The 27,507-nt window shown below is 41.0% G+C and overlaps 1 protein-coding gene across 1 annotated transcript in view; it reads left to right on the top strand.

Moving 5' to 3' along the window:
* The window catches only part of ADAMTS2 (ADAM metallopeptidase with thrombospondin type 1 motif 2), a 192,260-nt gene that overhangs the window by 151,573 nt on the left and 13,180 nt on the right, over window positions 1-27,507 (top strand). Inside the window, exons 6-18 of the mRNA XM_042790311.1 lie at window positions 1,298-1,454; window positions 2,307-2,412; window positions 4,085-4,228; window positions 6,152-6,284; window positions 7,768-7,881; window positions 14,826-14,971; window positions 16,397-16,572; window positions 20,587-20,720; window positions 21,548-21,671; window positions 22,297-22,377; window positions 23,825-23,988; window positions 25,155-25,314; window positions 26,000-26,132. Coding sequence (XP_042646245.1) covers window positions 1,298-1,454; window positions 2,307-2,412; window positions 4,085-4,228; window positions 6,152-6,284; window positions 7,768-7,881; window positions 14,826-14,971; window positions 16,397-16,572; window positions 20,587-20,720; window positions 21,548-21,671; window positions 22,297-22,377; window positions 23,825-23,988; window positions 25,155-25,314; window positions 26,000-26,132 — 1,772 coding nt within the window. The remainder of the gene's footprint in view (window positions 1-1,297; window positions 1,455-2,306; window positions 2,413-4,084; window positions 4,229-6,151; window positions 6,285-7,767; window positions 7,882-14,825; window positions 14,972-16,396; window positions 16,573-20,586; window positions 20,721-21,547; window positions 21,672-22,296; window positions 22,378-23,824; window positions 23,989-25,154; window positions 25,315-25,999; window positions 26,133-27,507) is intronic.

Raw genomic sequence — 27,507 nt, 5'->3', positions numbered from 1 at the left:
TTTTTCATGTAGTCAATACTCTGTGTACTTCATCATGCACTCAATTAGAAGACACGTCAAATACATCTGTATTTAAATATGAATTATATTACTTCACTCTTATTTTTGGCCCAGGATAGGTTTTGCTCTGCATTAGGTATTTTGGAATGACAAATGCTTACAGTACAGTATAGCATCTAAATTGTAGTGGTTTGTGTTATGATTACAGTGTTGTCATGGTAATATAATTTTTGCAAATGAAAAATCCAGGGTTCACATATGTAGTGCTTACAAATTCTGGAAGGCCTGGGATGGGTCAATTAGTCATATGTTTTGTAGCATACAATAAACTTTCTTAAGTCTTAGTAATACACAGTATTAAGTAGAAATAGCTAGGAATTCTTAATGATAGTACTGTTTTGAAAAAGGCAAATGTAGTAGTTGGCTTTTAAAATACCTTTCTCTTTCTTGTTGAAGAGAATTGTCCTTTGCACCTCACTTAACACATTAGTTCATCTGAGTTGGCTGAGCCGTGTTGGTGCACCACCCATGTGACGTGGTTTATAGGGACGATGGTGTACCTCAGTGACAAGTTAAGTGTGCTACCTTCTGAGTGATCTTCAGATATGGAATGGGATAAAGAAAATGCACTTTAAAAGACAGTAATTGGGAAAGTCTGTTTCTGAAAGTAATCATTCAAGTACAGCTGAAAAAAGTACATTTAGTTTTTACACTTACAGTGATCCACTAGTGTTCAAAGGTCTGAAAAAACAGTCCTACAGCTCGGTTTCATGACAAAAGTGACTGATGAACCAGGGCTGGGTGCTGGCTCTCTGCCATTGTGATTTGCTTCCCTTGGCCATTAGACATTACCCTTCCCCATGCTGAGTTAGTCTCCTCTGGCCAAGAGCTGCTGCAGTTCCAACAGGGGCATGGGCTCCATCAGAAACTCTATATCCCGACTGGAGGTGATGGTGCAAGCTGGTGCCAGGGTGACACAGAAATAATAACACACAGTGCACAATAGAATACCAGTTTTGTCATTAAAATAACCATCTTTTTTCTTCTATTGTATCTTTTAATTTTTTCTTTTGTTGTAACTTATACCTCATTAAATGCAGAAATTGCACTTAATCTAACCATGAACTTTAGCTATTTTCCAGTAAAATTTGTTTCTGAAGTGTAATTGTCTCTTTATTAACAACAGACTTCTAATGAAAATGGAATGTTTAGTCAAGTGCCTGAACAAGTTGGGAAAAAAATTAACCAAGCTTTTAATAAATAACTATTGGCGTCTTCTTTTCCTGCTCGTTTGCAGTCTATGAGTCTGATAGAGATTGGGAACCCTTCACAAAGTCTGGAGAATGTGTGTCGTTGGGCCTACCTGCAACAGAAGCCTGACACTGGGCATGCAGAGTATCACGACCATGCTATCTTTCTCACAAGGCAGGATTTTGGTCCATCTGGCATGCAAGGTAAGATGTACGGCAGGTTTTGTTCTGCATTTGTGTTTATCACTTAGCAAAGCTAGTCATCCAAAGTCTAATTGTGTACCTTTTGCTTAGTTTTGATCAACGTTTTCTTGCCCCAGGAGCTCTGCATAGGGCCACTTTCAGTTGTAACTGCTTCACTTACTATTTTATCCTTTCTTACTGGTGGGTTTATTTATTGGATCATTTCTTTGCTCTTTCTGAAGCCAAGAAAATGGGATCCATACATAAACAGTCCTGAAAGTGCCCAAAGATTAAAGAATAGATTTTGTCTTTAAAAGTCTCCAAAGCTGTTGCTGTGTTCCAGCAGGATTGCCAAAAAATATTGTTATGGAGAGGTCTGGAAGAGCAGGGCCAAGTGCTGTCCACTTTTTCCTTTTTTTCAGGGCTCTGCCTTCTGTGAGATCAGATTAGTTCACTGGAGAGGATAAATCTTAGAGCTTTCCCATTCCTTTTGGGTTGTCCAGATCTGCTTTTAACACAGGGCTGGGGCTTCACTCGCGCCTTCCCTGAGGGCTGGAACTGCACCGAGCTGCTCATGAGCGTGTGATGTCCTTTTCCTCTGTTGCCTCATGTACTTAGAGAAGGCAGTTGCAGGATGGTCCTATAGGTGACAATGGTTTTCTTGGTGAGCCAGGAATATAGTTTTAGTTTGTTCAACAGGCTGATTTCATCTGTTTCGTAGAGGAGGGAGCACGTTATTAAATGTTTGGGGACAGAGGTCTCTTGAGAAGACCAACTATATTTGTGTCACAACAGAAGACAGATGTTTGTCCTAGAGCTTCTCACCATGTTACATTTCCATACTTGTTCATTTTCTGGAAATTCTTCTCACAGGTTACGCTCCAGTCACTGGAATGTGTCATCCTGTTCGAAGCTGCACTCTCAACCATGAAGATGGTTTTTCATCTGCATTTGTGGTGGCTCATGAAACTGGACATGTGTGAGTAGAACTGTGAACATCCTGTGTCCTACCTTAAAATGTCTTTGGTACTGACAAATACAGATGACACTGGAAAGATGCAATTTATGTTAAGAAACAATATTCAGGGTTAGCTCTGGCTTCAGGTCTCAGCTCTCTCAAAGTTTTTTCTTTATGATCTGAAGTAAGATTTATATTTCGGTGTTTTCAAATGGAAAAAGGAACTAATACCAAAATATCTCCCTGGGCTGCTGTGAGAGTAGATTGAATGATGTATTATAGTCTCCTGGTGGAAATGTAAAGTAGTCATAATGGTGAAATATGAATTCATTGAATCAGTAGAATACATGATTCTTGAAAACAATCCATTTAAATAAGCACATCATCTGTATATGTTACTGCTGGTAAAGGATGCAATACTGTAGAGAAACAAGGTGCCAAGCACCAAGGTTACAACTGTTCTATATGTTTCATATAAAAAATGCAATCTTTTTAGTTAATGATGTGATTAGAACCAGTGACCAGGCATCAGTTGTCAGAGCTCTGGTTTCTCCCACAGTGTTTTAATTTCCCTGTTTGTAGAGAACACCCACTGATTTGCCATTTTCTCTTTGGGAGAACAACAGTTCCCAGAAGGCTTTTTCTGAACTGTTTCAATCTGTTCTGTTTTCCCTAAGAAAGCCTGCAGGTCTTTTTCTCTTTGTTGTATCAGAATTATTAAGGGCTTTAAAAAAATTGCCAAAGTTTATTGAAATCACTGTAAACATATCTTAATTAGACAGGGACATAGAATTGATACCCAGATGTTATTTTATTCAAGAATTTTTGAATTAGGATTAAAAAGAATACACAGTGAACTTTAAAAGAGGTACCACTGAAGAATGTTTATAATCCCTCAAATCACATTCATCCCCAGTGTGTTGATTTGGTTTAAATTATGGGCAGGTATCGCCCGTTAGTCAAACAGTGCTCATAAAAATAAATGCGATAGAAGATGCTAACAAAGGAAAGGAGAAAGCATATTAATAATAAAGCCAAAAAGAAATTTAAAAATATGTGTAACTTGGGGTAATTTTCTAGAAAGCACCCAACACTTTCCAGGCTGTTTCACATTTAAACAATGTGGGATTGCAACTGGGTGATAGCAGCAGTTAGTCTAAACTAGCTCTCAGTGTGGTGTCTTTTTTTTTTTTTTTTTTTTTTTTTTTTCCCATGCAAAGGACTTGTCTACAATTGCAAATTAGTTCAAATTAAGCTAAGGTGTGATTTTTAAAAAGTTAGATAAACTGCTGAATAGCTCCAGATTGGAGTATGAATAAATTTGTTAATACTCCCGGAGGGTGGACCAGATCCTTAATCCAGAAATGGATTAATTTAGCCATAGTAATTCACAAACGTGGATGTGCACAGAAGTGCAAAGAAGGCATTTCTAGTCTATTTTGAAAGTGGATTAAGCTAATCACATGGAAGTATTCTCAAAGGTCAGTGCTTCTATGTGGGAGCTACTAAAGACTAGCTCTTCAGCTTCAGTCTCACCCTGTCTGATTTCTCATGTCTTTGCTCATGTGGACAAGGGTCATGGGGCTTAACCTTGTTGCAGTCAACCACTGGTGACATTTGGGATGTTGAAGCACTTGGGCACTCAGAGGTCACCTGCGATGTAACTGTGCTGGCTCTCTCCTGTGCGGGGCAGTTTAGGCATGGAGCACGACGGCCAAGGGAACAGATGTGGGGACGAAGTTCGCCTGGGGAGCATCATGGCCCCCCTTGTGCAAGCCGCGTTTCATCGCTTCCACTGGTCTCGTTGCAGCCAGCAAGAGCTGAATCGATATCTCCAGTGAGTAGCTGTTATGCGGCCTCTCTTCTTTGATTAGGAAGCATGTAGGAACAGTTCTGCATCTAGCATTTGTGCTTTGTCCTTTTGTTAGTTACTCAAATGGGGTTGAATAAAACAAAGAAACCCCCCCCCATCCTATTGGGATCGAGATGCTTTCCCATCAGCTTCAAATAATAATGCAAGTTCTCAATCAGTACGATTTCAGTCCATTTCAAATTGTTCTTATTTAATTTACATCTATTAATTTTCTGGACATTGATAGTATATATGCTGTCCTCTCAGGGTTTATGAGAAGACACTATTACAAGTCTCACTTCTAACTTTCTCCCCTCCCTAATGTAACCTCTAGCTGGAGGAGTGCCAGTGCTACCCAGCAGCGTGGTGTCTATCTTACAGATACCAAATTTGGCTTCAAGGGCCATTTGTTGCTTATGATACCTGTCAAGATATGATAAGATGGTGCTGCCTAAAGAGGAAATTCTGCCCTTTAAGTACTCAGAGCTTTTCTTGACTTTAATAGATATCTAAAGAGTGTGGTTTTAGAATTACTTCTTCAGTTGTTACTTTTCTGTTAAGTTACCTAAGTACAAAAGCTATTTAAACAGCTTCTTCCATGTCCCTTGCCTTCCCTTTGGACCTGACACTTTGGACATTAGACCTGCACTGGTGTTCCCTGACAAACTATGATATTTATGACCATGCTTTTGCCCCTTACAGAAAAAATTTTCCCCTTGTTGTTACGTGCAAGTTGTACAAAAAAATATGGGGAAACTAGTAGGATACCTATCAAAAACTGAAAATGAGTAGGAAAAATGCAGCAAGATGCATGAAATAAACGAGTCAGTCTTTCTGTCAATATTTTTATTATCTTAGGTATGGCAATAAGGAATAAAAATATTGTGAGGGAAGTGTGATAGTTTCAATTAGCAAGATCCTTTATAGAGCTTTAGCCATTAAATAAAAATCATCTGGCCTAGAGGGATGCTTCACAGTCTTTTAAATACAGCTATTTTAAAATATCTTCTAACAAAGCAGAACGATGGTTTGCTTTGAAGTAGATCTAACCTCAAAATTCTGCTTTCGGCTGTTGATATCTTCAGGACAACCTGAATGATTGCCAGAATAGACTTGTGTATGGTGTCCTCATGTTTGTTAAATAACCCAGAGACATTTCAGAGATACTGTCGACCATGTTAGTATTGCGAATTAATCAATGATTATTCCATGTTAACCATTCAGTGATATTAACATCAGTCCTTTGTCCTCCACATGACTTAGATCTGATTTTAGTACGTTACAAGCTGTCCTCACTGTTTGAGAGGAGAGGAGAAACTCCCATATTCATCACACAGGAAGGAAACTTTGTAGTAACTATGGATGGAGGTGAGAGCTACCAGGAGAAATATAGGGAACAATCTTGAACATTTAATGCAGGCAGGAAAGTATATGTTTGTAAATGAGTTGCTGCTTCTCAGCAAGGACACAGGAAAACTGCAAGCTTAGTGGTAGTCTCAGATGGTTACCCTGGCCTCTGCTTCTAAAACTTCACTTGAAAGATAGTTGCAGGCAGTAAGAAATTCCACAAATGGAATATTAATTAAATTTTCTTTTCTTCTTGGTCTCATGTGGATTCTCCCTTTGATTCCTTTCACATAAGAAACCTGGAAACTGATAGGAATTTACCTGCAAGCTAAATGGAAATTACAATGGAAGTGCTTCAGAAAAAATAGATATAGAATCCATTAAAGGTGGATACAGCATGATAAAGTTAATGTGAGCGTAATTGCAATATTAGCTCCTCTTCGAGACCAGCATCTGAGAAATCGTAGGCTCTGTTTTGTTTGGAACAAAAAGGCAATGAAACCACAAACACTGTGCAAGTCTCAAAGCCCCATCTGTTACTGTAATTTTTGCCTGTTGCAGTTCCTATGATTGTCTGCGTGATGATCCCTTCGAACATGACTGGCCTTCCCTTCCACAGCTGCCAGGAATTCACTACTCCATGAATGAGCAGTGCCGTTTTGATTTTGGTTTGGGCTACATGATGTGCACAGCTGTGAGTACTTAACTTTAGCTTCTGCTATTTCTCATCCAGGAGTGTTTTAAGTGTCTCTGAAATGTCCTTAATAGGGACAATGTAGTGAAGCCCACAAGGAAAGATGTTGTGCCCACTTAGCTGTAAGCAAGGAATAACAACTGAACATTGACAAATATGTTATTTTAAGTATCTGTTGGGTTTTTTTGAACTGGAGTTACAGAAATAATTATTCTGTAGTTTCATAAATAGCTGTAGACTTCAAGCAAAGAAGCTTGCAGCATTATTGAGCCTCCTATTCCTGGCAACTAGTTACTTTGCTACAAAGCTTCCACCCAAATGTGAAGGAGATGGATTTGGTGGCACATCTTGTAGTGCTAACATGGGGAAGTATGCTTTTATGATCCAATTTTATGCAACGTATGATGCATTTTGATGCCTAGTATGAGAAAATAAGCATGACATTGACTAGAGCTACTTGCAAGGACTCTTGTTGACATGGTTGGCTCTCTTGTACCAGGAAAACAAGAGACAAAGTCTAAATTTAGAGCAAGGCAAGATTAGTGCAATTCTTGGTGGATTGGCCTCAGAAAGCAGAGTCTTCTGCAACAGGGCTGTGCCCCCCATCTCCAGCTCCTCAAGTAGGACAAAATACTAACTGGAAAGAGATGTTTTCAGCTGGTGTAGCAGCTGCTAACACATAACATTTCGGCTTTCGTTACCATCTGCAGGAATATGTGTGCTGAGCAGTGTCTGTAGATAATGGATGAGAACCTTTAAAGCATCAGCTGTAGTATTGCATCTTGACACAATTCCCACTTTTGCTGCCTTGGAAGAATGTCCCAGCCAAAGAGGGTCTTTTCTTACAGCTGTTTTTCAAAGCCTGGGAGACGGAGGCTTCTTTGTTCAGAAGAGCCAAAAGCACATCCAGACATCATGTTTTAGTATGCTGTATGGTGGGTGGTTCTCATCCTGTCCTATACAAGCTCTTATGTTGTAGGTAAAATGCCAATTTATTAATCGGATCATACTCCTGAGCTTAAATTTCCATACTCCTAAGGAGGTGATCACAACATCTGAGCTTCAGTCTGAGCAGCTCATCTCCCTCTCCCATGAGTACTCAAGGATTTTTTGCTTTGCCAAATGAAGCAGCACCATTTGGGAAAGCTGTAAGAAAAGGCAGTGTGTGTCTTATTGTCTGGGAGGACTGGTTTCCCCCTTGCCCAGGCTGCCTTTGGTCACTAGTGTAAAACTGTTTTTGCCTGACTTTATTCTGTCAAATGCAGGTGTGATATCACTTCAGAATCACTGATGATTCTGCATGAAAGCTCAGATATTCTCCTCAATCCACAGACACCGCAGTGTTCTTCAGGAATCAGTGATAACAGCTGGGATTTTACAGCTAGGAAAGGAAAACCCCTTCCATGCTGCAGCTTCTGTTGCCATTTCCAGTGGGAGCTCTCTCGAAGCGTCATCCACTATGATTTTTTTTCTTGTGTTTCAGTTCCGTACATTTGATCCCTGCAAGCAGCTGTGGTGTAGCCACCCCGAGAACCCGTACTTCTGCAAAACTAAGAAAGGGCCTCCGCTGGACGGGACCATGTGTGCACCAGGAAAGGTGAGGGTGGGTGCTGCAAGTACAGCACGCTCACTGTGTTCACATGTGTTTGTGTGCAGTTGGGGATGTTCCCCTTAAAATCAAGGGGAACAAGAGAAGAACCTGTCTGGAGGACTTGAAATCTGCTGAGATGTTGGGTAAACTCATGAATGCAAGTAAGGCTGCTGGGCAGCGTGAGGGGAGGAGGCAGGGCCAGGGCTGGTGTGTCTGGCGTGGCAGCTCTGTGACCATCGAACCCCGTCCTCACACAAGTCATGGAAGTATCTGCAGATTGCCCTGTCTTTGTGGCAGAGGCAAAAATGGGGAAATTTCCACGCGCCCGCAACTTGTGTGAGGTCAGGGGAGTTGTGTTTGTATCGGTGATGTTGTAGAGATGCTGACTGGCCTCCCTGGTGCTTGGGGTGCGGAGAGCAGTGGGGTCCTGGAGATGGCTGCCAAGCTAAGGCCGCTGTGGCTGCCCTGAAGGAAGGGATGGATGTGGGAGGCGAGTGCCAGCTAGAGAGAACCAACATGATGGCAGAGAGGGACTGTGAAGAGAGAAGGGCAGATTTGTGGAGGTGGGTTTGCTGGCTTGATGAGAGTCAGGGGAGGCGTGAGGAACTGTGGAGGGAAGGTGCGAGGTGGCAAGAGCTCAGACAGCTCCGACCCCTCAGCCACCATGCTGGACCTGCTCCAGGTCTCAGTTGTCTTTCTGGGGGCGTCACGCCGTACTCATAGCGGATCTGAACTCCAGGTCCTTTGAAGTCTGCTGAAAAAGTCTGGCTTCCCCGGGCTTTGGAGGCAGTGATTGAGGGGGTGAGGAAGGTGTCACTGTTTGGAAGGCTATTTTCTAAAACCCAATGGATGACATCATTTATACGATAAATGAACTGTATTAGCAGCTGCTGTTATAATTTGAAATGTCTTTTTTCTGAAAACATAATGTAATGCTAAATTAATGCCCTAGCAAGTCATGCTCTATAAAAACCACTCCCTTCTGGTTTTCTCTTCTTTAGATTATTCCTGTTACAACAGCTTTGTTTCTTGTTTAAATATATATATATTTAAATTAAAATCCAAAATCTTAGACAGTTTCTTTGGATTCACTTTCTTCCTATATCTCGATCTTTGCATTAAAAATATTCATGAAACCCACAGAAAAATACAGCTATATTCCATTTTGTTGCATCACCCTCCTCCCCAAGCCATTCATTCACATTAGTATCTGAACAGAAATGAGAAGAAAAAAGGAACTTGTAACCATGCAGTTAAGGATCTGTCAGTGCTTCCATTATAAACAGTTTGTCAGGATATTATGCAACTCAGCTGTAAAAATTTTCTCTGGACTGGAACTTGGGATCCAAGGCTTCAGCAAGCTGTGCAGACAGCCAGGCTTTTTAGTTCAGTGGAGATGCAAGAGAGTATATGCACATTCTGAAGTTTCAGTAGATGATAGGACTATGACTGTTTTATTCCCAGAGGAGCTGTCCCAGTTTTTTTGATAAATAAACTTATTGCAACCTTTCAGGATAACCCGAGAAAATAATATAAAATGAAAACAATTTTGTTAGATAAGGCTCAGAAGTCTGAGCTAAACATTTTTAAAAAAATAGCATGAGTTATGAAGGTTATACAACTGACTCTGTATATCTGAGCTCAGCATTTGACTGGTATATTTATTAGCTGTTGGTGTTTTTAATACAGACACATCAGAACAGTCCTTTTCCATCTGTTCCTTTCCTTTCATCCTTGCCTTTGATTTAGCCTTCCCCTGTTCATGCTCTTCATTGATTTGAACAATACCAGAGACTCCTACCTGAAAAGGCCGGGGACTGTAAAATGCATATATCGCCCAAAGCTGGGACTCAGTTGCAGTATGGCAGTCTCCTTTAAGATGCATCTCCCATGATACCTCATCAGCACATGAGGAAGAGGAAAATAACTTCAAACTTGATCCACTGTTTTCTTTGGAATAATGCCAGAGAAGAAAAGAACAGAAACATAAGCAATTAAAGATGTTGATTCAAAAAGATCCATTTGTTTCCCACTTTAGAGACTTGCAGTTTTCATGATTTCATACCACTAATTCCCAGGGCCTATTTTAAGCTCAAACCAATCACAACACTGCTGATGTGTCAAAGAAACATCCTGGCTTTGCAGCAGCTGAGGGGGCCGAATGCCAGAAATGAAAGCGATGTTCAGGAGACTAACACAGCGTATGGTGCGTAGATGTTCTCACCTAAGCCTGGTGTTCAGATAACTGATAACTAGTCTCTTCACTTTCCCAAACTTAGCAGATGCTATTGAGGAGAATCCAGTCCAGCTGCCTCCTTCCTCACTGCTGATCAAGGGGCAAGAACACCCATGGGAGACACGAGCACATTTTCAGCAAGCATGCTGACAGGGGCCGTGTCTCCACAAGCCCGGGCTGTGTCTTGGCCCTAGGCACTGACCCTTAGAAATGTAAGGAAGATCAGACTTTCTAATGCTGTCTATATGTGTGTATGTATGCATACATATAGATGTATATTTAAGTAAATATATGTAAATGTATGTAAGCTCTTCTCTGTGTGTGGTTATTTGAAATAAGTTGCCAAAAGAGTGAGGTTCTGCCATTTCAAAATCTTAATAAGTCTCTTTGTGCAAATGGAGACATTGAACAACCATTATGTTAATTGACAGCAAACTAATAATTTGCTGGGTTTAGGAATAGAAAAAGAAAATATTCTCTTGGAGCTTCCCAGCCAGAGAAGAAAACTACCATTTTGGTAGAATCCTAAAGGAAATAAAATATTTCATATTGCTCCCAGCCTGATTTTTTTTAAACTAGACTGAGTTTTCAATAGCAAGAGGGAAGATCCTGTCAATTTTGTGCAGCTTTGATGATGCAGCAACTTGCAATTACTTCTGTGTCTGAAAGGTCACATTAACTTCCGTGAAATAACTCCCGTGTGTAAAGTTAAGCACATGGTGGATCAGAGTCTTAGTGTGAAGTCAAAGACACTCCATAAATCGCTATAGTAAACCATGCAGATGAGGTGTAACTGTGCAGAGCTTAACTCTGCATAGGATTCTGTGGATTAAAAGAAAACATATGCTTTCAGCTGATAATTTATTTACTTGTATACAATTCTGTCAGCTCCACCATTAGCCTCAGGCTTCTGAAGCCAGGCAACCTTCAGAAATATATCATCATTTTTTGTTGTTCCATTTTTTTAAACTATTACTCTTCTGGGGAGACATTTATATCGGCTGAAGTAGCTAACTGCTCTCCACAGGATAGAAATAAAACCCAAAGTCATTCATGCAAGCAGATCGCATGCTCGAGTCCATCTGCTTGCTGCAGTGACTAACATGAAGGTTTGCACCACCTGAGTCTCTTTGTTTCTTTTATTGGAGAGAGGTAAAAGCCTGGTACCTACCCCTGCCAGCTGAGCTGATGTTGCTCTTGGATTTGATTTATGTGCCAAGGATCCAGCATAAACTTAGCAGGTATTCTCTTTGCTTGTGCCATGCTAATAAGATGATCTGAGTCAAACTTGGAATGATTTTTTTAGTCCGTCAGGAAAGGAAGGGAATTATTAAATATTGAAATAAATAGATATTATTGAGCAGAAAAATGGACCAAGAAAAAAGGTTTCTGAAAACACTAATGTGTACTCAAAGCAATCCAGATAATTTCCCACTGAGAAAGCTGACCTCAGCTTCTCTCGGAGACAGGAGACAGATGGGTAAGTGTATGCTGTGTTAGTCACCACAGAAACAGTGAGAATACTTGATTCTCCACTGAAGAAACTTTTACTGGCTCAGGGTAGACTTTAGTGTTAGAGCTTTCAGTTTATCCCTTGCAACTAATTATTCTCAAACAGATGGGGCAGAGCCGGCCAGCCTGCATGTAATGGGAAATACAAATAAATAAGTAACCCTCTCCTGATACAATCTCGGGAGAGCAGGGAGAGCTGAGGGCCACCACCCATGGTGTAGTATAAGGGGTTACCTGGTAGATAACTGGGATGTCAGGTGAGGAGATAAGAGAGTTGCCAGTTGCTGCCTGATATAAAATAGGTAGAGATACCCACAGAACATCTGCAAGTCTCTTCTTGAAAAAATTAACTTGCAGATGCATTAAGCCCACAGGAACACACTGGCTCTTTTTTTGGCATCCACAGCAGTTGTTTCAAAGAACTGCTGAAAACAGCAGTGGAATGTTTTACTGCAAAAGATTTAAACTTCCTCTCCTGGAAATTGCACTTGTTTTGGACTGTCCTGTTTGCCAGAAAAATAGGCGAGACTGCAAGAAGTCATCTTGTCTTCCACTAAGAAAACAATTTGCATTTACCCATGGGGTTTTTTTTTTCCCTCATTTACAAAAAAAAAAAATAAATACTGCTTTAATATGCTTCACTCTTTAAAAGAAACCCCTTGTTTATGAAGGGAATAGTGATTGAATTTGGCTCTTTTCCACCTCATTATATAGTTAATGTAGTAGCAATAGGAACGGTTGGCTCTAGCTTCTTTTATTACACTGGAGGTTGCTCCATCTCTGGCTTTACCTTCTCACGCATTTTCTTGCATGGGTCTGCACAGAGTAAGACTCGATTGTGAATCATTTTGTTTTATGTAGGCTTCTTTCTTTTAATCTACAAACAAAAAGGCAGAGCTGGGGATGACTCATTTTACACAAATGCTTGTCTCCTAACAGCTCTGCCTCAGCTTCCCGACAATCGGTGTATGACCAGCTTCTCCAGTAAAAATCAGTGCTGCTCTTTCCTTTACGCGGCAAAGTCAATAACACTTTTCCATGTTTGTCTTCCAGTTCAGGGTCCAGTCACAGTGTCAGATAGGCGGTTTATTAGTGGCTCTTGCAAACCCACTTCCCCCTGTTCCTGGCTAAAACAGAGAAAAGGGATTAGAAAACACAACATCACATGTCTCTCCCTCTCCTCTGCGGAGTCCAAGTGCTGGATCTTGGATCATTGCATGATGAACATATGCGACGTGGCTCTTGAAACGAGTTCAGTGATTGCTGTGGACCTTACACCTGAGGGATGCAGAACCCTGATAAAAGAATGTTTAAGCAAGCACAGACCAGGAACTGTCACATCTCATCTGCTTCCAAGCCCTACTGAAATTTGCATTGACAAGCAGATGTGTTGCCAGCTTCCCCTGCATCTCTGAATGGTCCCATTGCCACACAGGGCCTGACGACTCAAACTGTTCGTTCAAGCAAACCTCTCTAAAGCCATAAGTAAACAGTCCCTGAAGGGTACAGCGCTGAGCTTCAAAACTGAAGAAAGCAAAGGACATACTAGCATTCTGCATTTTTTTCATGCTTTGCTGAATTATCTCTTGTTCTGTCAAAGAGCTAAGAAAAATCTGCCCTTTACAGCTCTGGAGCAAGATTGGTATAATTGGCTTTGTGGTAACTCATCTATTTCATAGGTTTTGACTTTGAATATTTGAAGTCATGAGAAAGAATGAATAGTTGAAACCTCATTTCTGTTCTCTTTTCTACTCCTTGTCCAACCAAATCATGACCAAAATAAATTACGTGACTAAAGAGCCAGACACTGAGCAGATTAGCAAATCAGTAAGCTGTATCTTGTCACCATTTTACTAATGATTCTCTCTTTAAATTCAGCATTATTAATGATTATCCATGACTTTTAAATTTGTCTTCCAGATCACTAATCGCTCTATGCTTAAGAATGCTCTCCTGTTATATATCTTCTGATTTTGTTTTTGCTGGCAGCATGCATTTAGCCATATGCTCAGCTTGTGCCGCCTGCCAAATTCCTGCGTTCCAGGGCTTGTTAAGCTGTGTAAAATGTTGTTGTTGACTTGAATGCTAAGGAAAGTAAGTGACTGATTGCACTTGTTGTTATAGCCATCTGCGCGCCTGAGCCAGAGCTCTTGTCCCGACAGTAACCGTTAACGCAGACAAACTGCAACAGTCTAATGCAAAGTCATTTGTTGGGCTGGAAATAATTTCCATCACCCACACTTAATCAGTAGACTTTTATGAAAGCAGAAATAGTACTAGCCAGGGCCAGAATCTGTGATCCTTGAGAAGAATTCATTCTGACTTCAGCTAAGAAAAGATTCCTTGATTAGGGACTGAGGAAATTGATGGAAAGTCACTGGCAGGTTTCTTTAATGAGAGGAGACAATAGAGGCTATCAGTACTGACACTGTGAAGGCCCTTAAAGAAATGTGTAAATACCTTATAGGTTTGGGGAATGTAGCAAATTATGTGTTTTTAACCTCTGTAGAATGACCATATTAGAAATTAGGTAAAAGAAAAGAGAAAGCCTAGAAGGGACATGATTGTGCAGAAGTGGGGATGTCCAGGGCTTCTCCCTGATGAATGCTTCCTGGTATTTTGGTCAGGTACTATGGGATCTTCAGGGAGACTGCAAGAAATTCTTTATTTAGTAGCACTATTGTCTAAAATGTGAGTCGGCATCAATTTCATGCCACTTCGCTGATCGCATTTATTTCAGGAATATGTATGCTGAGTTGGGAGCTGCTAGGAAGGACGGTGCTGCAGCAGGACCTCTTGCCACTGTGGCCTGAAGTGGCTGCATGCAATAGCAGAGGCAGAGTTTTACATTTAGCCTTCAAGATTTGGGATTCTGCCATTCTCCTTAAATGAATCTGGATTAGTTATGTTGAAATCAGCACTGCAGACATGTGATGAAAGAATGTAATGCTGAGAGCAGTTTAATAAACTTGGTAGGCTTGAATCCTGCAAGCATTTATATGCATACTTAACATGTAAATTTATAAAAGCTGAGTGAGTTTGGGATCATGGGCATGATCTGACAATAAGTCTCACTACTTCCTGCTGGAGAAGTGAAAAAAAATCCAGAATTTGTGCCTAAAATTAAATCTGTTGTGCCACAGCTGCTCATATGATACAATTTAATCATCTAATTGTTTTGACATCTAGTTTTCTCTTTTAGCATTGCTTTAAGGGTCACTGCATCTGGCTAACACCAGACATCCTGAAGCAGGATGGACACTGGGGGGCATGGAGTAAGTTTGGCTCTTGTTCTCGCACCTGTGGCACCGGGGTGAAGTATAGGACACGGCAGTGTGACAATCCACAGTAAGTATATGTACACCCATATGTTTTTCTGATGTGGAGCAAATGAATGATGAGAATCCTTGCTAAATTGCTAGTACAATAATGCAGTAAAGGATGTTGAGTGGTGCTTGCTAAATATGGCCTATAGTATATGTTGTCAGAAATTCTACTTTTGGCCCTTAGCAAACCATGAATCATTTTTATTTCTGTTCATCCATCCGCTAAGCTGGTTATGCAGTTACAAGGATCTTGAAAGTGCTATTATGCTATTGCATAAAGCTTAAGTAAAAGTTTAGGGTCCTATGTATGTCTGTTTTAATACGTGAGTATGAAATAATGGCAATGATTTGCTGGATTTTTTTTAGAAATGGATATACTTTTTAAAAATTTTTATTTAATCCACCTTTTAGGATATTTCAACAAGAAGGTCTTAAAATCTTTTCAAACTGTTTTCATTCCAGGTTGGAACAAAGCTCCAGAGAGCAGAACCTTCCCCAAAGTTAATTTTAGTAACACTGAATTGTTTTGCTTCAATAACTTATATATGGCTCATCTAGATAATGTAGAATGATTTAATTTCAGTAACACTGGAAGTACAATATATTTCATGTAGATTGGCATGTATAAGTGACATGAAATGTGTAATTATTACTATCTTATTTGGATATCATAAAATGTCAAGATCCTCACAGCAAGAACTGAAATAATTGTCAGAATGAAATTATTTTACTAGCCAGGGTATTTTTAACATTGACTTTCTCAGTTTTTGATGATAAAGTGATTGAACTTGACTAGTGTTAAATAACATGTTATCATTGTTTTAAAAAACAAATAATCAAGTTTTATGAAGCAGCATTTTGTGATGGAAATTGTTCTGTTAAGAAAAAATTTACCAGTTCTAATTTCAGCCTTTATTACATTGGCAACATGAAAGTGACCTTTATAATTGTGGGCACAGTTTTAGCTGTAAAATCTATTTTCATGTCGGAAAAGCCTAATGTACTATTGAAAAGGTTTTCCATGTACCTGGAAGAGGGTGCAAACCCAGCTACGACTCCTGAGCCCGGTGTTGCCAGACCTGATAGTGCTGTGATGTGTGTCTGCCTGGGGGATGCGGCACCGAGCCGGGCTCTGCTTCTGGATTTGCTACTGGTTTAGGGAGTGATTGTGAATGATTCTCTTCATCTGCTCATGCTTTCCTTTCCGGGGTTGCATGAAGAAAATGGCTTTTCTTGCCTTTATCGAGCTTGCAGAAATTGCTTTTTAAGAGCTAAATAGTGACAGCGGGTTTTTAAAGGAAATATTTTCCATATCAGCAATACATCACTGGCTTCATCAAGTGCCTACTGACATGACTGGGAGTTAAGTTTTTCCTTAAAGGATTTGATAGATGCTTGATTCATGCATTAATGGCAAAACTAGCCATGGATTTCTCTCCCTCCGCAGTCCTGCCAACGGGGGCCGCACATGTGTGGGGCCGAGCTACGAGTTTCAGCTATGCAACACTCAGGACTGTCCTAAGGACCTGGAAGATTTCAGAGAGGAGCAGTGCCGGCAGTGGGATCCTTACTTTGAGTACCAGAACACGAAACACCACTGGCTCCCCTATGAACATGTCGATGGTAAGCGGTCCCTTTTTCCTATGAAAAGTAAAATCAGTTGCAAACATGAGTGAAAAATATATAAGGACGGGTAAAACTTCTTCTAGGGAAATCATGCCTCACAAATCTGTTACAAGTTGTTTGGAGGGATCAGTGAGTGTCAGCATATGATGGATCCAATTCATATAATGTACTTGGATTTCCAAAAATACTTTGGACTCTGTTCCCCAGTAACTGCTCTTAAACTGAGTTATCGTGAGATAAAAGGGAATAGTCTTGCGTGGGGGTGTGGGTACTGGGAGCTGCTGAGCATGCGTGGCAGTGAGCAGGGAAAGGGAGCGAATGAGGTGACAAAATCTGCTTAGGATACAAAATTAGTCAGGCTAATTAAAATAAGAAGTCCCACTGTGAGAGCTGCAGAAGGACCTTGTGACACTAAGTGACTAAATGTGGTAAATGAAGTTTGGTGTTGGTAAATGCCAATAATTGATATGGGGATAAAAAATGGTAAATGTGTATGGGTCTGTACCCAAGGTGGTCTCTGAAGAGAAAGATATGAGAGTTGGGGATAGCTTTAGGAAAACATCAGTTCAGTGACTGTGGAGAGAGGGATGGAGAGCACTGCTCTGCCTCTGTGTACCTGCATGGTGTGTCTGCATTTTAAATACTCTGCCAATATAGCTCAGGTTGTGCCCATCTCGCTGCTGTCCCCATTGCTAAAAACCCCACCGTTGAACTTGGAAAGGCCTGAGTAAAGCAAACATAAGCAATGGCTTCTGAATGAGGAGAGTTTAGATCAACTAGGACTTTTCACCCTGAAAAAGTGATGATTTAGATTAAAAAGATAGAGTTACAGAATTTTGAGTGACATGAAGAGACTGAACACGGAATGATTATTCAGTTTCTCATAACACACAAGCCTGGGAACATCAAATAAAATTATCAGGTGGCAGACTTAAAACAAATAAGAGGAAGGACTTTCCCACATTGCATATAATTAAACTGGGATTCGTTGCCACAGGAAGTTGCAGATACCAGAAAAATTTAAAAATTGTCTACAGAAATTCTTGAAAGTTCTATGATCCAGTAAGAGCTATTGAACACCAGGTTCTGGCTATGACTTAGGAAGTCACCGAGCTGCAGTTTATGAGGAATTTGGAGACTATTCTGAGAAAAGTATCAGGTTTGTTCTTGCATCTCCCTGCAGACACTACTGGCAGGTGTTGGAAGCAGGTGTTGGGTTGGATGGGTGCTGGATCTGAACCAGCATAGTCAGTCTGATGCTCTGGCATCTCGGTAGAGATCGCCTCTTAGAACAAAAATGTTCAAAATCAAATGTTAACACCTCTGCTTCGGAGGCTTCTCTGTCAGTGAAAGTGCAGCTGGTTGATTTGGGCCATGAAGGCTGTTGCCGTGCTATTGCCACACTGTTGGAAACATGCCAAGAAGAGGTTTTACCAAACAAAAAGGCAGAGGCAATGATTCTCAACTTGTTTGACGAGCAGTGTGGACTGCTCACTATTTTTAAACCTGGTCACTTAATTTGAATGACAAATCCTTCAGGGCAGGGTTGGCTGGGCAAGGGGCAGGTACTGGGCACCCAAGCTGTCCTCAGCCAGGCACCCATCTCTGGGAGGGGATGGGTCACTCTGGGTGAATCATTTTTGCATTCCAGTGAGAGGATACTCTGCCAGAAGTTAATAGCAAATTCCTTGTAATTAATTTGCCTGACTTTCTTCCCAAACAGTTCTTAGGATTCCCTCATTCTTTTCATGCCATCTTGTGCAATCTGGGATTTTCAGAGGTGCAGACGCCAGCCTCACAGCTTAATTTCATGAAATAGCTTTGCTGGCACAGGGAGAGGGGATGAACGCTGTGGCCTGCAGGACCTTTGCTTCTGCTTTAGCCTTTGGAGCAGTCTGCTGCAAATACCACTGAAACTAATCAGATGTTTTTCTATTAAATTCAATGGCTTCTGGGTCAGAAACCAGCTCACTGATGTCTGAGCACTGATCATTGAGCACTGCTGGTTTCCCATATATCTATGGTATAACTGCAGCCACGTTTAGAGTTACGTTTACCTGTGTAGGTTTTTAGAGGGAACAGCTTTTGTGTGAAAATAAGGCCAGAGGGTGGCTTATGCTTGAACTCCAGCATATTTAAAACTCCCTTTTGTAAGGATAAGGCATATCAGTGACATACTTTGTGCAGATAATGCGATCATGGCTCAAAAGTGACATAAACCCTTCGCACGCAGCTCAGCTGGACATGTCTGACACATTGTGTATGTGCTGGGGACAGAGAGGAGCATCTCATCCCATGGCCAGAGAAAAGCCACTGAGCTGGGGTACACCCCAGTGCCATGTCATTACGTGGCCTGTCTCCTGCTCCAAGCCCCCTGAGCACCCCATCTCCGGGCCCCCACTGGGCTCACATACCCCTGTGCTGTGCATCTGCCCAGGCAGTATAGAATGACATTGGCTGTTAGCTCCCAGCCTCAATTAAATGAGAAGGAAATGCACGGGGAGCAGGGAATGGACAGGCACATGGTCACGTCCATGCTGCTGCACCTCTACTATGTCCAACAGCAATGAATAGAAATAAAATAAGTATTTGCAATTAACAGAGTCCAGTTTAATGGCACTTGCACATTTACTGTTCCCATGGAGCAATGGGAAGAGAACCCTTTCTAAAATAAAGTACAGAGTTGTTGGTACCCAGTCAGACCTCTGATATCTTCATTTAATCGTGTACAGTGAGCGTATGGTATGTATAGGGTGGGTGTGGGTACGTACCCAGGGTGTGTGTCTACACATCTGTCTTGTGCATAGTTTAATGTTTCTAATACATTAGGTCTGTGGTTATTATGATCTCAATAGTCCCCTACTAAGAATCTGCACAAGAGAAGTAAAGTACCTGTTTTAATAGTCTAGACCCTATGTTTTTAGCGTGACATCTCTGCATTGTTTGGGAGCAGTAACAAAGGTCTCTGATGTACCAATACCCAGTGGCCATGAGGACATCAACAGCAGTAACAAGGACTTTATTAAAAGAGGGCAAAGGCCATGGAACTGTACAGGGAAATAATGCAAAGGGCCTGTGAAAGTTTATTTTAATTGAACTGCTATAATGGAAAGGTCGTTATTGTTTTAAATGGTGGGAAAAGTGTCCCAACTTTTAATCATGTTAAAATACCAGATTCTTTGTTTCATCTAACAGAAAGGCCATCTGTTCTTCACTGCCAAGGAGAGTGTAATGAGTCCTGTTATGGGGCTGGGGACAGCAAGAGAGATGGATAAAATGAAACACACTGGTGGAATACAACTTTATTCAGCCACTGACTAGTCATTTCAGCTTTATTTTTTGTTCTTAACTCTTTGGAACAGATTAGGAGAAAGAGGTATGCTTGTGTGGCTGTTTGAGCATGTGTTAGCAGTAAAAAATATTGTTTTTTTCTGAATCCCTTTGTCATCTCATCTTGTTTAATGATTTAAACTATCATAAATACAAGTACAACAATGAAGGAGAGTTAACTTCATGTTTAGGAGGAAATAGTATGGTCCAGCTGTCTCTGAAGACGTTTTGGGTGCCAGATTCACTCAGTGTCGAACAGTTGCTTTTAATGACAAAATGACTTTTGCTTTTTTTCATATTTAAGTGCAGTGCAGGAAAAGCTTATTCAGAAACCTTCATCTCTCCCAGGTAGTCATGTAGCAGACTGCGGAAACCTCTGCCAGATTGCATCATCCAACAAAGGATTAAATAGAGGCCCCCTGCATCAAAGTAAATGATCTGTTATTTTTAAGACTGTCTCCTAATGATGACACATGGGTGCTTTATGATTCAGCAGTTTCCAAATGATCACATAGCCTTTGAAAGGGGATAAGCATTGATGATTTATGGAGTACCATATTGTGTTCTGTGATGTATGCAAGAAAGAAGAGAGAGCCAACACTACTGAAAGTGCTGTTCACAAAGTCAGCAACTAAACTGGTAGAGCTGAACACGCACAATTTGGGTCATTTTATTTTTCAGCTAAGGAAAGGTGCCACCTGTATTGTGAGTCAAAGGAAACGGGGGATGTGGTGTATATGAAAAGGATGGTGCACGATGGGACCCGCTGCTCCTACAAAGACGCTTACAGCATCTGCGTGCGGGGAGACTGCTTGGTAAGCTTTTGATGGCTTGTTTCAGAGCTTAGTATTGTGAAAACAATTAAAATGGTAGCTTGAGTGTTTCTTTCCAAGAATGACTATTTAAGTAAGTATAATAGAGCTTTGGGCAATAAGGAGATTTCATTAGGATTATTGTCACAATATTATGTGTGATATTCACTGTTCCCATCACATTGCATGTGACTCAATTCCAACAGTGCCTACCTACACAAGTAATATTTAATGCAGTATTTTAAGATGAACTGTTGCAATTAGCTTTCAATGAAAGCTCTTCCTGCTGAGGTTTAGTGGGGGTGGAATGTACCATGAAACAGGAACATGCAGCAGCTTTCAAGGAAAGTGGTGTTAAGATATGACTGATGTGCTTTCTCTCTGTGTTTGATCATGCTATTTTTAAAAAAAATCAATGACAGTTCCTCTAAGTTGGGATCTGCTGCAGGTCATCTTTCAATGGAATTAGAGGCTCTGACTTAGCAAAGCACAGGAGGAGGTGCTTATCCTCACATAGATGCCTTGATTCTCCTGGAATTTAAGCATCTGCTTAAAGATAAGCTGAGGCTTAAGAGCCTTCCTTAACCAAGCTGCTTTCCTTCAGTAAGAGGGCCATTGTGAAGCATAATATAAAAATATAATCACCTGATTGACAGCTATTATAGGAACTGGAAGTATTAATTCTGTTTAGATGTTGATCTTCCATGAAAATACTACAATTTGTACTTATTTGCTGAAGCAGAAGTCTGGGTTTTGATATCTGAAGTGAAGGATTATTTGAATTGAAGTGTGGATAAATAAGAATGGCTGGTTTTCTCCTTTGTGCACAGAAAGTCGGGTGTGACAGGGTCATTGGTTCCACGAAGCAGGAAGATAAGTGTGGTGTTTGTGGAGGAGATAATTCCCACTGCAAAGTGGTGAAAGGAACATTTTCAAGAGTACCAAAGAAACAAGGTCAGTGCATTCAGTGTATTTTTGTCCTGGGGAATTCAGGGTATTTTTGTTTGATCTCTTCTGTTTCATAGAAAGTACTAGAGTAATCACAAATCATTTACAGCATCACTAATTCCAATAAACTCTCTGGACTTTACTTTGAGATGTGCCTGGAATTTGAAAAAAAGATGTTTGTCCAGTGGTCAGTTAAGTCTGCTGATATCAGGGCCCGTGCATGTATAGAGGAAGGCTTCATTGCTCTCCTCTATGGGCTTGTGCTGCTGATGTCACTCAGCTGCTCTGTGAGTCACTGTAGCGCTGCAATAATATGTCATCATCACTCATTGTCAGACAGGAGCTTGCATTGCCTCCCTCTGGGGCACATGGCCCTCAAAGCCCATTTTAGTCTGAAGCAAAGTCTGTTGATGATACTTAAGGCATTTTTCTTCTGACCCAAAGCCCTTGTTCCTGTTACGTTCCATCACCTGGTACAGAAATAGGGATGGGAATGTTGCTGGATTAGGTTCAGCTTGCTGTAATACACCCTGCTTTCAGAAAATAAGATTTATTTTAAAACCTAAGAGACAGACTCTTCCTGTTTGTGGCATACTAACCAGTTACTATCTTTTCAAATACTACAATAAAGGGCACATTAAGATGTTTGAAATTCCTGTTGGTGCAAGACATTTACTTATCCAGGAAACAGACGCCACCAGTCATAATCTTGGTAAGTATGTAACAAGTAGGAAAATTTTCAGTCGGAATATTTTTTTTTCTGCTGTTTACTTTTGTCTCTGGAGCCTGACAATGTGCTTCTGCCTTTATTTACCCATTATCCTCTCACACCACGTGCCTCCTTTAAGTATGTTAAATTAGGAAACTTGTTTGGCAATTTGATTTCCCTGTGCTGTATTCCCCAGTGTCCTAGCCAGAAGATCCCTGCATTGGCATGTGCATGTGTAAAAGCTGCTGGAAGAGGAGCTGAATTACATTATGGGGTGCAATGCATTATCTCCATGTGCATCTCTTGTAACGTGCTTCCCATCCTCAGTCATTTCCCAGCTCCATCAAAATCCATTTCAGATTCTGCCCCATTGCTAACAGTATTGACACAAGCCTGCCCGATCAATCCCGCAGCTTAGAAAGTAATTGAAATCCTCTCCTCGTGGTGCCCTGTAATCAATGCAAAGCGGTGTCTAGGAGGCTGTTATTAATTGGAAGTAGATTCACCGCGAATGGCCTGCTAATTGTATCGTGAGTCATCCCAACTTCTCACCAGCTAATGCTTCCCTTGCTGCTCAGTGCAGCCTGGCCCCGTGCATCAGGAGAGCGATCACTTGCCGATCCAGCCAAGGCTCTTCTTTTGGTGTGGGGTAGACAATAGACAGGGGGCATGAACAGCTTGCTCTCTGTCGAGCTGAGGGAGCAGGATGATCAGGTAGCTGCTAGAGAGAGAAAAGAGTTAAAATCTGGTGTTAAATAACAAACAGTCCCTGCTTCTTCTAATGGGGAGAGCAAATTTTCCATCTATACATTCCTAATACAAAGGTGGCTGAAGTCCCTCCAGGTGAAGGATGGGGCGTTGATGACAACTGAACCAGAGGAATCGGGTGCTGTGTGCAGTGGCAGGCGCCCGCAGAGCAACAGGAGCTTAAGCAGGGCTGTGTCGGTGTCCGGGCTGGATCTGAGCAGGAGAATTAATAGAGTTTCTAGCGTCTCTCTCTTGCTGTGGGGACCCGCTGGGGGTTAGCCCAGTAGCCTTTCTCTCATGGAGCAGTAACAGCCCCCTGAGCTGCTTTACAACATGTGAAAGAGCTGAGTAGCTGTGGGTCCCCCACCGGCTCTAAAATTGGCTCGGATTTGGCCAGTGGATTCAGAAGTTGTTAGTCGGGAGCAGGCAGACGGACACATGCGGTGCAGTCGCACTGGCCTCATTTCTCTGGCAAGGCAGGCTATGAAAAAGGAAAAAAAAAGGACGATTGATGTTTCTGGAGCTGAGCAGGAAAGCATTTGGCAGTTCACTGAAACACCTGAAAAAGTCTTTCCAAACCTGTGAGGGAACAGAGGGAAAAGGCACACTGGCCTTTTCTGCTTCTTCCACTGGGACAAGAGCAGAACAAAACTTGAGATGAGAAGCGAACTTTTTGTATTCACTTTTCTTATGTTGTTCCTAGCAATTAAAAATCGTGAAACGGGGAAATTCATTCTAAGCGAAGACAACTATGTGCCAGACTCTAAAGTATTTATTGACATGGGTGTGGAGTGGGAATATCGGAATGACGATGATAGAGAAACTGTGCAGACCATGGGGCCACTGCGTAATGGAATAGTTATTCTGGTAAGTCAAATGAAAACCATCTTCCACAGAACACAATGTCAGGGTTACAGAGCCATAATGTGCTATAATATATTTTAGATTCCTCTTGTGAGTTGCAAGAAGACATCTGCTTCAATTGTAAGACAATAGAAGACATATTTTAATTCCTTTCTCCTAATTCATTGCTCTGTACAAGAGTTGTTATAACTCAGGGTTATATGTTGAGCAACCAGCTCTCCTGATTATTTCCTGTGACGGTCTAGCAAATGGCCAATGTGTAAAGACTCTCCAGCTTGCTTACAATATCTGACATACAAGCATTAGTTAAAGAAAGGTCAAAATGGTTCATATCTGATAGATCTAATAGCTCCTCCTCCCGTCCATGTTTTGAAAATATATCCTATGAAAGCAGATGCAGAATTCTTGTGCTTCCAGGCTCACTTTGTCAGGGTGCAGCCAATTCTGCAGTTCCCAAACCCGCTCAACTGAATTCTTTTTTCATTGCAGTGACAGACGAGTAGGGGTAGGTTGATTCAGAATCCCTCTGAAAGCAGCTGTAGTGTCTTGATCTAGGCCAGCTGAACGTCAAAGGAGGAATAAATATTATGTTTTCAAAGGACCAATATTTTGCACTTTATTCACGTTGAGTTCTGTTTTCTTGCAGTTATCTTAGTGCAGTGTGATAGCAAAACTTTTTCCTAAATAATTTATATTTCTGTCAGGATTAAATAACAAGCTTTAGAGAATTCCCAGGATTATCAGAGGAATATTTGTGTTTTATCAGAAATAGAAGCAATTTTCTTCACCGCTTTCAGTTATCTGTGCATTTGAATTTGCCTTGTCTTTTAGTGGAACTATCCATTATCATTTTAGTACAACATTTCCTTCCTTTGTGATGGGATATGGAAAAAATTTAGCATTGTGAAGTCAGTCCAATGCTGGCAAGAAAAATCAGTCTAAATCAACAACAGTCTTTCTTAATATGCAGTTTAGAAACTCTGTGTCATAAGGATAGAGATACTTTTTCATCAGGGAAAAAAAATGTGTTGAGTGCAGCTAAAAGGTTTAACTGCCTCTGGGGATGTTTTTATATCTAAGCCATGATGATTGCTATTTCACGTCATCTCACATAGCTTCTGATATCAGTCTTTTGTATCTTTTTTCCCTACATCTGTTTTGCTTACCAGGTGATTCCTCACGGTGGTGCCAAGATATCTTTGACTTACAAGTACATGATCCATGAAGATTCCCTGAATATAGATAACAATAATGTTTTGGAAGAGGACTCGGTGTCATATGAATGGGCTTTGAAGAAGTGGTCTCAATGTTCAAAACCTTGTGGAGGAGGTAACAACAAAACCCCAGAGCATTCAAAATTGATTAAGAGAAAACTGAAAGAATGAACACCACGTGCAGTTCATTGCCACAAGACATTAGGGAGACCAGGAGTATGGGAGGGTTTTATTTAAGTTAGGAAATAGATAAATAAATAGTGGATGGAGTTAAAAATCTGACTTAAGTGGTTTTGGAGGCAGATCTGGGGTGGCTCATGTCTGATTTAGATTTATGAAACTGAAAAATTGTACAAATGTGCAAGATTTGGATGAGGGACTCCAAGCTGTGAGGGTGCCAAACCTCAGGGTGCCATGGGGCAGCTCTTAGTAAAGGTGCATCCTGTGGTGTGGACCTTGCAACGTAAGGCCCTGCCTTTGGGGCCAGATGGCTGCCCTGGTGCTGTTCCCCAGGCTACTGGTTAGGTGGCAGTGCCGGAGTTTGGCTGTGCAGGTTTGCAGACTGTTTTTGAAATGCTAGATGATGTTGTTTTTTCATTATAGCCTGTAGTAAAAAATAAAGGGGGTGAGCAATTCTGGGTGCTAAACCTACATGAATAAATGTTTATTCAGTGCAGTTTGTAGCGTGTTCATCTGTAGTTCCAGCTGCAAACTTTGACAGTGTATGTGCAGTTTGTTTGAAACCCAAGTCCTGTTTAAGATCTACCAGTGCTGAAAATAAAAGAAGCCTCTTTCTTCAGGCTACCAATTCACAAAATACGGCTGCCGGAGGAAGACAGACCATAAGATGGTTCATCGGAGTTACTGCGAGTTGATCCAAAAGCCTAAGCCCATTCGCAGGGTGTGCAACCTCCAGGAGTGCTCCCAGCCCATGTAAGCATCACTGCGGCAGCTGTGAGAGGCTTTATACCCTGCGGGCACTTGTCACCTGAAAGAAGGTGACTTAAGCTTCACCTCTGTGCATCACTGCAGACACCCAGGACTGTGGGAATATGATGCTATATTCTGCTTGTAGAAATACTATTTCTGGGGCTGCTGGTTCCTATTACTTCTGAAATAAGTTGGATTAGAAAAGAAGTGCTGTCTTGATCCAGACATTTGTGTTCAGGCCATCTTGAGGTAATAAAAAATAGACATAAATTAAATTTATACAAGTTGATTTTACCCAGTGTGAATTAACCATGTAAGAGCAAATTTACAGAGTGCTACATAAGAAAACCTATGTCATACAGCCTCTCAAATCCAACTCTTCCTTAAAGTTCACAGCATATTTTTTGACATTTAAACACAGAGAAAAATATTTGACCTGTTAGATGTCTCTGGCTCGTACAGCATGGCATGCCTGTTGTACCTTCCTCTTTCCTATACATAGTCAAGTGTTCTGTAAAATTCACGTTTTACAGATGCTTTTTTTGACTGGCAGCAGGTTACTCCTTACACATGTAGGACTCGTATATTCTTTGTGTTATTACTGCAACAAGAAATTAGGATGTTGATCCCAGCTTTTATCTCTGGGGACCAAGTGTAGATTCCAGGAAGCACAGCAAATAAGTAAAACATACCACACAATATTTCCTAACTTCCTCTCAAAAAAAGATTTGAAAGAGAGAAAAGTCAAGAAACTGTGCCCCATAAACTCAGCATGGGTCAGGGTTTAACATTTATTTATTGGAAAACTGAAGTAATGACCTAACCATATCTCAGGCTCTCTGGAAAGGACTGTATTCTTCTTTCAGCTGCAAATATAATTGGACCCATGTACCACAAAGACTCAATAGGATCCTAAATTGTACTTGGATTCCTGAATGTTTCAGTCACCTCTGTTTCCATAGAATGGCATTGGAGCATTTTGTACTTGTACATGGGAGAGGCAATTATTTAAGAGATTTTATGAAGCTCTGTGACACCCACTAAACTAATATGCTGCTGCTTCACTGCTGTGAAGAAATCATCTTTGTCTCAGAAATCACCTTGGGATTCATGGCTTTGTGTTCCACAGCACTCACCTTCCTCAACATCTGTGTAATTTCAATAGGCTACAAAGAGAAAGTTGGGTGAAATTGCCACTTTTTGTTTAACTCAAGCATTTAGTGCAATGTCTTGTGCCCATGCCATTTTTTGACTATTTCTAAACCCAGGATTTTATGAGTACACTAGGACAATTGCTTCAAACTCAGGATATTTCTTCAAACTGTCTATATTTTTTGGTTAAGTTTATCCCATGAATACTGTTTACATTGAACAATAT

Source organism: Tyto alba, unplaced genomic scaffold, assembly GCF_018691265.1.
Source record: "Tyto alba isolate M040663 unplaced genomic scaffold, T.alba_DEE_v4.0 Super-Scaffold_17, whole genome shotgun sequence".
Taxonomy (NCBI): Eukaryota; Metazoa; Chordata; class Aves; order Strigiformes; family Tytonidae; genus Tyto; species Tyto alba.
Note: the sequence above shows the minus strand (reverse complement) of the source record. Positions and strands in the feature narration are given on the sequence as shown.